Source organism: Xenopus laevis, chromosome 7L (assembly GCF_017654675.1).
Source record: "Xenopus laevis strain J_2021 chromosome 7L, Xenopus_laevis_v10.1, whole genome shotgun sequence".
In the NCBI taxonomy this organism is placed as follows: Eukaryota; Metazoa; Chordata; class Amphibia; order Anura; family Pipidae; genus Xenopus; species Xenopus laevis.
Window position 1 is genome coordinate 83391587 of NC_054383.1, and position 12806 is coordinate 83404392.

Sequence of the window (12806 nt, forward strand, 5' to 3'; positions counted from 1 at the left end):
CGGGTCTTTGAAACTGACACCGGCAAAGTGATGCATTCGTGCAGTTGGAGAAATTTACCGGTTTGCGACAACTGCGCGTGTGCCGAAATGGACGGAAATTGCCGAATCGCCGGAAGAAGACACAAAGACCCGGAAGATGGCTTTGTTGAATTGCGATCCCTGAATCTGCACCGAGGGGTAAGTAAAAAGTTAAGGGCATTTCCCGGGGGGCGCTAGGCTGGGTGGGAGGAGGGAGGGGGGTCTACGTAGGGTAGGAGGGGTAGAGGTTATTTTAGCTAACGGTTGAATTCTCCTTTAAGGCCATTTATTATACCCTAAGTAGCATATAAAGATTAATTAACACCCTGAATCCTTTGCGAAAAATTTGTCCGAATACCGAACCGAATCTGAATCCTAATTTGCATAATTTGCGAATCCTGGATTTGGTGCATCCCTAATAAAGATGACTTCTAGGCATATTAACTAAAGTATTAATAACATATGGGATATAACTTAAAGGGGTGGTTCACCTTTGAGAAAACTTTTATTATGATGTAGAGTGTGATATTCTGAGACAATTTGCAATTTGTTTTCATTATGTTATAGAACAAATAAATAAAAACCTTCAATAATAAAAAATGAAAACAAATTGCAACTTGTCTTAGAATATCACTCTCTACATCATACTAAAAGTTATCTCAAAGGTGAACCACCCCTTTAAGCTATATCCCATATTTTATTAATACTTTAGTTCCCCCTTTTAAGGGAAATGGCACATAGGGCACTTTGTTACCTTTAAATTATAGGACATGGGAACACTTGCCTAAACCTTTCTGATCCTGCAAAGATGCTTCCTTCTGCATTTTTGTGTGATTATGCAACTAGAGAGGTTAAAGCACAGAGATTTTTGCAAACTAAAGATACTTTCATCTCATAGGGGACAGTTTCCTGCAAGCAGCAAAATGTGCTGTGTGTTATTTTTCTTATACAGTAAATATATGTCCTATACATATATAATCCTATATGTCCATAATCATTTTAAAACCAATGTTTTGTTCAGAAAGCAAACTTCAGCTTCGTAATAACAGCCTTTGGCAAAATTTTCTTAAACAGGTAGAAATCTTTGCACACAAATATAAATTAAATAAACCCACCAATATGGATTCATGCAGCTTAGTTACTATCAAGAACAATGTGCTCTTTTATTATTACAGAGAAAAAAAGAAATCATTGAAAAAAATAGAATTATTTGATTATAATGGAGTCTGTGGGAGATGGCCTTTACTTGACTTTCAGATAACTGATCCCATAGTACAGGTATAGGATACATTATCTGGATTTGTTGGGCTGTCTGGGCAAGAAATCTTTCAATGATTTGGATCACCATACCTTAAAGGGCACCTATTGGGCAAAAATATTATCCCCAACTAAAGGTGTGGGCACTTCGCATAGTTTTTTATTTTTTTTTTGTCCCTAAGCCAGTGCTAAGACACTCGCACAGGGAGGGAGCTTCCAGGACGAGGGGCCATGTTGGGGCACACGCATGCGCATAATGAGCTTATTATGCACATGCTTCCCTCCTCGTGGGAGTGTCCTAGCGCTGTGGGGGGGACATTTTTTTAAAAAAAATACTGTTACCCTCAACTAGAGTGCGTACTCTATTAACCCGCACCTTTGGTTGGGTATAGTATTTTTGTGCCCAACAGGTGCCCTTTAAGTCTGCTAAATGAAGCCTTTAATTGCATTCCTTTAATTCAGAGCTTTCTGTATTATAGGTTTCTGGATAATGTATTCAATACGTGAACTGAACATGGGAGTATTCAATTCACTGGTGGAACACTGGGCACCACTTTTTCACCTTACAAATAATTATTCTGTATTTCTTTTATATTATAATTTTATAATGCACATAAGTTATTAGTGTCAGTAGATGTTAACTGTGTCTGTGCATAAAATAGTTTTAGTCTCCAGTCTGTGCATAAAATAGTTTTTTTTGTCTCCAGTCTGTGCCTTCCATCTTAATTTGTTGTAAATCTGTTTTAATCTGTGTCCCAACATCTCGCCCTCACACACAGCCACATATACAATGGATTGATAGCACCTAGTACTGCCCAGTGCCCCTCCATCTTACGGTTTCTCCTTTAACCCTGATCTGTTTCCTTGACAAGCTCCTGCGCAGGGACCTGCTGTGTAAACACACTGTATTAATGCCATGCCCTTTGCTCTGCTCCCCTGCTTGCTGTTTTCTGGAGTGTTTGTTGGCTTTTAAAAAATAATGTGTCCGTTGTGGTGTCCCAGCTCTGCCAGAGACTTAAAAGCTTCTCCAATGCATCAATTATTCAGGAGCACCCAGGGAGAGATCCATCCTAATGAATAGAGCTGCGTGTGAGAGCAAAGCTGAGATTGTGCTTCCACTCATGTACTCATGTGTGTTTTATGTACACATGTATTTCAGTACTCATTTACAACTGAACTCTTGTACAAATGCACATATGTATAATACCTGTGTGTTCATGAGAAAAAATCCCCTCTGTTTGTTCAGTGGCATGGGCCCTTGAATAATATTGTATAATGTGTTCCAGTGCTCATGAACTAAAGTACTCATTAGTATATACTGACGCATACTCATATTCTGTAGAACTGCACATATATTTACATATCCCTAAAAGCAAATTGGTTGTTTTTGCCTCCCACACATTGGGCAAGATGACTTGTTTTGCAATATATAAGGTATAGAAATTGTCAGGACTTCCCAGCAGCTGCTGGGTCGGCTGTTCCTGTTTTTTTCAACCTCCTGATTTCTAAGCACCATATACATATATTTCCTGTAACAATGTTACTATGTATTCATTTGTTGCTGTTTTTGAATCCAGATTCTGATTCATAACATGATCTTGCAACTCTTCAGGTTTATTCCTTAATGGCAATGGCAGATGTAGCAGCACCACACGCCACCAACATGTATCCAATGTCCTGGATTTAAGAATATCTGTTCTGAAAAGAACAGTAACTACAAAAAATGAAAATATGTACTGTTGCCCTGCACTGGTAAAACTGCTGTGTTTACTTCAGAAACACTACTATAGTTCATAGAAACAAGCTGCTGTGTAGCAATGGCGGAATTTGAAAAAAGTCTACATGGCACAGGTTAAATAGTTAATAACACCATTATGTTCTACAGAGCTTATCTGCTGTGTAACCTGAACCTTTTCTCCTTGGCTGCCCCCATTGCTACACAGCAGCTTATTTATATAAACAATAGTAGTGTTTCTGAAGCATACACAGCAGTTTTACCAGTGCAGGGCAACACTGCATTACATTTTTATTACTTTAAAACACTTTTGATGTTACTGTTACTTTAAGTATTAGTGAGATATTTGATATTCAGACAGATATTTGTCAGATAGGGCCCATACACAGGCAGATAATGGGTCTAAATTGGCATCATAAATTTGCCTGTGTAGATTTTTTGATCTAGGTCTGGCTAGTTTAATCTACCATTCTGTAGAACACACATTCATAATGACACACATTTAAAACCATGGTAATCGACAGATTTTTTACTGTGCAGACATAAATGTACACATACATCCTGATGTATGTCTACAGTATGTATTTCTTTGTAAGAGTTTATATATATATATATATATGTGTGTCTTTCTTAGTGCCCCCACTGATCCAGCCTTTTGAGTTCCCCCCTGCTTCCATCGGACAGCTCCTTTACATTCCTTGTGTGGTATCCTCGGGGGATATGCCAATACGTATTACTTGGCGCAAAGATGGACAGGTGATTGTTTCCGGATCTGGAATTACTATTGAAACCAAGGAATTTATGAGCTCCCTGCAGATCTCCAGTGTGTCGCTCAAGCACAATGGGAATTACACCTGTATAGCAAGTAATGATGCAGCCACTGTGAGCCGGGAGAGGCAGCTTATTGTAAGAGGTAAGTATGATTGTTCAGAATAGACCCTAAAGTTAGATAAGTAAATACCCTTCATATCCTTCAGAATTTTGTCTTGTATATGTATACTGGTTCCAATTCCTTGAATCTCTGCCTAAGTCCAAAAAAGGCTGGTAAATCAAAGAGGAAATGTAGAGCCAGATACTTGCAGGTCAACTGCAATTATTATATTTGCACGACATGTTTCGGCCAAAGCCCTTTTTCAAGTGTGAGATTTTGTGTTCTACTGGAGAATGCATCTATATACCTCATCACAGGCCTCCCATACTAACATGAACATGCCACATACTGTACCTCCTGCTAGCCTCTTGTAAGTTGATTGTCACACAATAAAAAGGTAATGGGCAGTGGCATAACTGTAGGTCATTAAACCCCAAAGCAAAATCATGTTTGGAACCTTCCAAAACTTTCGGAATAAAATATTTTCTTAAACATGTATTAAACATGTATTAAAACTGCTTATGCGCCAGTGCCCCTCTGGGTCCCCTATATCTCTTAGGCCCCACAACTGTTGCAGGGTCTGCTTCCTAAATACTGTAGTTACAACACCCTTGGCTACATGAGATGATTAAGAAGGCCTGATAACTGAGACAGTAGCACTTTAATAAAATCTTAGGGTGAAAGGGTGCACAGGAGAATCATTTTGATTTTGAGGGGACCTTTAGATTGTTAGCACCTTTTTAATCTAATATTATTAAATGCTGTCAATGTGATTTTGTGAATTATTTAGCTTCTGTTTGGGTCAGGTTTCTAAGCAGCATATTTATCATTGCTGTGATTGAATCAATTTATTCAAGGCCTATGTGCCTGGTGCCATTTTTTTGCTGTTTTATTACAAAGTTCCAACGCAGCCAAAAAATGGCAAATCACCTACTACAGAAAACACTGCAAAACACACATACATTCTGATATCTGCCAAAAAAGCACAGATTGTTAAAACTCTACGTGTGACATAGCCCTTGGCGCCTCTTCTAAGACCTGTCTGGAATGGCCAATTCCTTTAGAGCACACAAGTCTCCTTCCTTCAGCAAGACAATGTAACATATGGATGATTCTCCAACTATTGGGTATTATTATGTCCTTTCTGTTAAAGTAATATTAAATAGTGCTGCTGCCATTGTTTTTCTACATTAGAAAGGTTATTGGTACTTGCCAAATTATAAATAAACGTTAAGTTTTTTATTTATTGGTCTGTATTTGTATGTCATGTTTTCATACTTTTTCTGTACTCTGCCAAAGTCTGATGGAGTTTTCCCAGAATAAGGGAAAATTGTAAAGGTTTTCATTGCGGCCCTACTCTTTGGCACCCTTTAATGATTTAACTATACAGCTGCATTGTTGAAATGCTTTTACAGTATAGTTTCATGGTCACTTTAAACTAATTACATTATACTAATAGAGAATTGATTTGTATTATTGAGAGACTTCATCTCTCATCATGATTTTTTTGAAACCCGAATAAATGGGAATTTTTGTAGGCTTGAATTTCTGGGATCTACTGGTTCTCATCTTGTAGATCATGATTTTTGTTTGTGTGCTTCATTGGAATAAAGGGTAAGAGCGGAAGGGTAAAAGTATGTTGCAGCATTTTGACCAAAGGGGTGTGAGAGAAAGAATGACAAGGTTATTTACTGAAATCCTTATTTATCTCATAATTAAAAAAAAAAAGATTGTCCAAATTCCAAAAATTTCCTTATTTATTAATATAATATATATATAATTAAAACAAACTCGAATAAATCAGAATGGGAAAAAAAAACAATTATATCGAACGAAAAACCAAATCACTCGATTTTTTGGGGGGTTTGCCCAAAACCCCTGAATTTATTGGATTATCAGGCTAAACCCAATGCAAACCACAATATCTTCAAATTGTGATAGGGACATCTCCCATTGACTTATACATGGATCGCATCAGGTCTGAGATGGCGGATTTTTGGATTCTGGCTTTTTGCAGCATAAGGGTATAATAAATCTCAAAAAATTTGAGGGTTTTTTCCACGAAAAATTTGAGTTTTTGCCCCAAAAAGCCGGACCAGATAAATTTGAGGTTTAGTTAATAACACCCTAAGTGTCACTTCTTTTCTGGTGCTAGTCTATGATGCAGCAATTAAATTTGTCAGACGTAGAAGAAAGTAATAGGGTGAACATTGGTCTCAGCAGTGATTTGTAGGTTTGTGACCTAGTGGCAGAAGCCATGGCTTTATATGTCTTCCTGCTCAGAAAATAGAAGATTGATTTTATCTATATAGCATGCAGCTATAACTTACAGATCTTATTTAGAGGAACTGGATGCCTCAGAAGTGATGTAAAACCCATGGAACCCATTCCATATATTATTGACTTCTTTTTTATTGCACCCCTTTGAACCTTATACATGCGATTCTCATTTAGAGCATATAAAAAACTTTGTAAAAGACTAGTAACTCAATTAATTAATATATGTAATATATAATTATTATTATTATTATTAATTAAAATGTTAAGTGAGCTCTATTAGAGGTAAGCATCATGCGAGTTTTGCACAGCATCAATGGGAATTCCATCATTAAGTAGGCAAACTGAATGAGTGCAGAGAGGACAAAAGGTGTCTGAAGTACCCAGGGCCGCCATCAGGGGGGCACAGGGGGTACAAGTGTACGGGGCTCTGTCCTGAAGGGGGGCCCGACTATGCTGCCCTTTTTAAATAGCTGGACCCCCTTGACAGGGCCGAAGCCGTGTCGCCTCTCCTGAAGTCCCGAAGCTGTGAAAAGACCCAAAGTCACGAAAGCAGCAGAAGCTGAAGTCCTGAAGTCACAACTTCAGTTCTACTGAACACCAATATGTCTTTTTTTTATTTTTTTAAACCCTTGGCCACCAATGTATTATTTTAATAATCTATAGGCCCCTGACCCTGGTCACCAATAATTTTTTTTAACTTGTAGGGGGCCCTGACCACCAATTTTTAAGAAAAAACTTTTATTGGGGGCCCTGGCGCCACTGTTTTTTTTTTAACTGGCCATCAATGGCTTTTTATAACTTGTGTGTATGGTGGGGTTACCCTTTTTAGCGCTGATGTCTGTGTGATCTTTTAACTGTGGTGTGGAGTGTGTGGGATCTGGGGTGGGGCTTGGGCTCCGGGGTGGGCAGGCCCAGGGGGCCCCAAAAATTTTGTTGTACGGGGCCCCGTGATTTCTAATGGCGTCCCTGGAAGTACATAACTAATGAAATGGAATTTTTAAGATGGCAACATACTGTAGTATAGCAATGTGGAATGGGTTAATCAACCCTGTAGATTTAACGAGTTTTTAATGCGCCATGTTAATGTAATCATGAATATGTAATGAACTTGTGATTCAGGACTGCATGTTGATGTAATCATGAATATATAATGAGTTAAGACACGTAGTGATAAATATTCATTAGTGTGCACTGCCTTGAAATAAATATCACTGGATGGATCAGAGAGAGGCTGTACTGAGTGCACAGCCATAAGCTACCTGCCTGTGTTTTACAGAGAAAAAAACAGTGGGTGCTGCAGAATTCTGTGTGACACATTTATGAAATACAGAGTTATGTGACTGTTTGGCTGTGGAATGGAAACATTCAGAAAGTACTTATACACAGTATGAATTGGGCCTAGTACAGTCTAATAGCTTTGCTAACTTATGAGGGGGTATTTTTTGTATAGGAGATGAGAAACCCCTAGGGAATATTTCCTATTTAAAACCCTGTTTTTACTGATTATGTCACGAGTGATGTCAGACCATAGTCCCTGAGCCACTAGGCCATTGTACTTTTTGGTTTAGGGGGCAGAAGTAAACACTGTTGCCAGTCATCCTGAGACAGTGGTAACATGGGCACCACAAACTGCGACTTCTGTCAGTCATCTTCATAGATGATCGACTTGAATTGAAAATACTTCACAAATTCGACCATTCGAAAATGTCTCTAAAAAACTTCGACACTTTTAAACCTGCCGAATTGCTATGTTAGCCTATGGGGACCTCCTAGAACCTATAGCCAGTATTTGGCTAAGTTTTGAGAAGTCGAAGGATTTTTTTCGAGGTTCGACCGTACGATCTTAAAAATCCTTCGACTTCGAATGACGGACTACCCTATTCAATGGTCGAATTTCAAAGTTTTTTTCACTTCGAAATTCGACCCTTGATAAATCTGCCCCCCAGTGTCCATTTACAGATGCCTTGACTACTCCCGACTTGGATGTGATTGTGACCAGACCCATTTAGCTAAAACATTAACAGAGGCTTTGGGAACAGGAGAAGTGTTTAGGCAGAACATCAGACGCACTCCAGCCAGATATTTCGGATGGTTCTTCTCCAGCCCCACCAATAATAGGCCATAAAGCTTTTTACCCAGCATCTATATGATGAATTGGACTGCTTCTCCACCACATCTATAATAATGTGCCCCATTGTCTGCATGCCTAGCTCATTGCTTTTCCTATAGCACTCCTTCTAATTCATTGAGTAGCTTCTTCTCCAGGAACCTTAGGTAAAGAATCACCTAGCTACATCTCCTGCACTTCCTGTAAGGGATCACATAGTTCTCCCTGTGGGGTATATTTAGCAAAGAGTGAAGTTAGAGATCACCAGAGTCTGCTAGAGTGAAACGCTGCCTCTCTCCATTATTTTCTATGGCATTTTTAAATGCATTTTTAAATGTGTATTTATCAAAGGGTGAACCTTCAATTTCACCCATTGATAAATACTCTTTTAAAATCCCATAGCAATGAATGGAGAGAAGCAGTATTTCACTCTAGTGGACTGTGGCGTTCTCAGACTTCAACCTTGATAAATATACCCCTGTGATGAATGAAATAGCTTCATTAATACACAGGGGTATATTTATCAAAGCGTGAGGTTAGAGGTCACCACAGTCCTCTAGAGTGAAATTCCACCACTCTCCATTCATCTCTATGGGATTTTTAAAAGAGTATTTATCAATGGGTGAAAGTGAAAGTTCATCCTTTGATAAATACACAGTTCGGAATTTCACTCTAGAGGACTGTGGCGATCTCTAACTTCACTATTTGATAAATATACCCCACAGTGTTCTTCTACATAATTCTATGTCCAGTACCTTGTGAATTATATAACACAAATTTTAACTTTCACCCCTTGTAATGGAGCACAAAGCTTTAGAGCTTTTAAAGCTGGGTAATATCTACAGAATATTCACTGTACTGTAACCTATGAGTACACAACTTATGATGCTTTAGTGAATTTAATAAATAAGTGAGGTTTTGCCAAATTCATTTATAGAATAGTTCACCTTAAAATGAACTTTTAATATAATGCAGACACCACTATTTAAAGGATGTTCTAATGTACAATTAGCCTTCATTTAATATGGCTTTTAAATATTTAATTTTTTTTCCTTCTGCAGCTCTCATTTGAAATTTCATCTGCTTTCTTGTTGCTATGGCTTAAGACCCTTGCAAATAGACAGCATTTTGGAAGTCAGAATGAAAGATTTATAGGAGATGGTCTAAAAAGAAAGATGAGCAAAAAAAATTAGAATAACAACAAAATTGACAGGTCACAGTCCTTGTATTTTTATATGCCGGTTTGCTAGTCGCTGTAATATCTTTGTTAAATAGTATAGGCAAGGAACAATTTATGTTGCATATCATAACTAAGATCAACCCTATGAGAAACATGAAGAATTAAGTTAAGTATTATAATTATAAGTCAATTGTAATTCTGTAGTGCCTTCTTTGTTCCAGGTATCGAGGGGTGATCTATAGTGGTAAAAGGATAATATGAAGTAGGTAATCTCCTTTGAGCGAGTGGCAAATCAGGGACTTGTACATTTGGTAGGAAGGTGAATAAGGTGGTGTTATGTGATATATTCTAAGTGAAGCTGTGTACCATACATGATTTTGTGAGTGAGGCATTTTTATTTGATACACTGTGAGAAAGGTTGTACAGTATGCAGAACAATTGTATCATGTTTTATGCTGCATAGGTGATATGGGTTATTGTGAGTGTAGTGGAGTTATGAGTCCTTGTGAGTGAGGCTCACAACTGTGAAGACTTATGTGTGTGGTAAAAGTATGTGAGACTCTACAACTAGCTGCACTCTGCCTTACTTGTTCCTAGATGCCAAGGGCTACTGGTTATTTTAGCATAAACTTTCCTTCTCTGACCTAGGTACAGGTACCATGTTAGTTACAGGGTAAAAAGTTTGATCTGAAACATTACAAAATAGTGTAAAGATGACAACAAGCTTTCAGAACAATTTTTCAGTAATTATTACCTGTAATATAATAAGCTTTGAAAAAAGAACTGAAATGTTCTGCTGTGAAAGTTTGCTGTGATCATTATCTTAATTAGCCAATAAAACATCACTATTTTTTGTTTCATATCAAAAGCTATGCCCTGTCTTTTTACGTCTTGAATACCCTGTGAGTAAGGCAGAGCACTGTAGAATATTGTGAGTATGGCAATGAGACCACCGTGGGTATATCTGCTCAAGCAAAACATTAGGAACAGCAAACTACCACCCCAAAATACAAGAGAGAAAAAATAAATGGAGTCAATTATAGTGCATGTAATGTTACCACCTCCATCTCTAAGAAAAAGTCAGTATGTAGCAGCAAATGAACAATATATGCTCTGACAAAAATTAGATGACAAACAATTCCTGGGTGGTCTGATTAAATCTTAGTCTGTAGAATTATATTCGTGAGAAAATATTCTTAGGCTTTAAAGCTCTGCAGTGCGAAAAGAACTGCCATGGAAACGTTTCTCTTTTAGCATGCAGTACTAATGCTGTGCAGTAAAATGAATGTTCTCTTTCCCTTCTTTATAGTGCCTCCCAGATTTGTGGTTCAACCAAACAATCAGGATGGAATCTATGGCAAGGCTGGAGTACTGAATTGCTCAGTGGATGGATACCCTCCTCCAAAGGTTGTGTGGAAGCATGCTAAGGGTGCGTGTAATGTTGCTGTAGCTTTTTCATAATCCATTTATGCCACTGCTACCTTGTAACAGTTAGCCAAATACACTGGCAGTTTCCATAAACAGTATGTAATAATATGCAGCTGTAGTACTAGACAAATCAATGTATTCATGTCCATGCACACCATGCATCAATTTCTATTCAAGGAAGAAAATATGAGATACATATATTAAGCACCAGAGATCTTTATAAATCAGTACAACATGCAAAGTTATAAAATGTAGCTTTATTATCCATTCAGATGCTATTTTATTAACTGTACTAGCAAACCTTGAAGAGTTTATGATTGCATCAATCGAAGAGGCCTAGAATGACAGGCATCTTATTTTATAAATATTAAAAGTAGCAATATAGGTTCTGCATCCTATATTTTGTTATGCCATGTGACCAGAGTAGCACAGTAGGGTTACAGAGGAAGGACGGCCATTTTGCTATCTTATGTAAAATGCAGATTTAAATGAGCAAAGCAGAAAAATTAGTTTTCTGGAATATTTTGTAAATGTACATATTCATTTGCTATGACTATAGTAATGATTATTACTATGATGACTATTATTACTACAGAGACGTCAGGTAGCATATGCACTGATGTTTTATTATGTCACATTTATACTTTCACAGGAAGTGGGAACCCCCAGCAATACCACCCTGTCCCCCTAACTGGCCGCATTCAGATTCTTCCTAACAGCTCCCTCCTTATCCGTCATGTCCTAGAGGAGGACATTGGTTATTACCTTTGCCAGGCAAGCAATGGAGTGGGCACTGACATCAGCAAGTCTATGTTTCTCACCGTGAAGAGTAAGTAGAACAGTCAGCATATGGAATTAAACACAACCTTGCAAGAATGCGTAGGTACTGTATAAATAGTGCAGATTGAATATTGGATGAAAAGAAACAAAAATAAATAAAGTGACTTTCTAGCTTTAACCATCTTAACAAAAGCTGAAGTACCACTGTGTTACACAAACTACTCCAAGAAGTACACGTGTTTACAAGCTGAACCTAGCATCTGCAGGTCATTCCATGTTAGCTGGACTGTACAGAATATGCTTGTAATGTACTGTAGCTCATTTAGAAACATGCTGTACCTTCTCTTTTTGTGGTGCAGTGAGTTTTATCCCTTATAGCCAGCCACAGCTGACCCCTTCTGTACAATGAGTGTCAAATTATAAATGGAATAATTGGATATGCCAATACCCCACTATTCCTGGGTGTCACTGGCAATATTTTGTGTGCAATTGAAATCATACTCCAGAATTATGCTGTCAGGTAAATCTAATAAATTTGGAGTGAAAAAAATTGAGCAACTAAAACTCCACTAAGTATGGCTAAATGAAATGCAAGATGGCCCTGGGAGCATTGCAGGGGTACACCATGGTGATATGCCTGTGTTGCCTGCCCCCTTTGCACATTATTCTTAAGATGCCAGTCTAGGACCAGTGGAATCCTGGAGTTATCAGAGTGTTCCCTTTGGCAATTTTTGCTCCCTATTAGAAATCTGACCACAAATCGCAGCAAGAAAAAAAAGCACTGCCCCCATTGAATCTGCTACAGAAGTGTTACATGCCCAGTTGTGTAATGTGCACATAAATGCAAAATGGCAGCACCCATATGCCTTGTTTAATGTTGTGAGTCCCTTTTCCCCCTATCCATTTCAATTTTCTTAATGTAACCCTTTTGTTAATTGTCTCCTCATTCTCTTCTTAAGTCTCCATTCATTCTTTCTCTTATATGCCCTGCATTTCCCCTGCACTCCCCTCCTTTTGCATGCTCCCCCCTCTCTGTCCGTACTACAAATTGAAATGATGTGGAGCGTGTCTCTCTGCCACTTCACTGGAGACGGCTTTACAAGCGCAGCGAGAGATAGCTCAGCAGCCCGCGGCCTCCGTCTGCTTCTGC

The 12806-nt window shown here is 38.2% G+C and overlaps 1 protein-coding gene across 6 annotated transcripts in view; it reads left to right on the plus strand.

Moving 5' to 3' along the window:
- Window positions 1–12806, plus strand: part of LOC108696466 (Down syndrome cell adhesion molecule-like protein 1 homolog) — a 146931-nt gene that overhangs the window by 114986 nt on the left and 19139 nt on the right. For 5 of the 6 annotated variants that reach the window (XM_041569269.1, XM_041569268.1, XM_018225864.2 and 2 more), the window contains 3 exons: window positions 3645–3923; window positions 10758–10877; window positions 11529–11705. In XM_041569269.1, coding sequence (XP_041425203.1) covers window positions 3645–3923; window positions 10758–10877; window positions 11529–11705 — 576 coding nt within the window. The remainder of the gene's footprint in view (window positions 1–3644; window positions 3924–10757; window positions 10878–11528; window positions 11706–12806) is intronic. The other variant, XM_041569271.1, reaches the window with a different exon arrangement.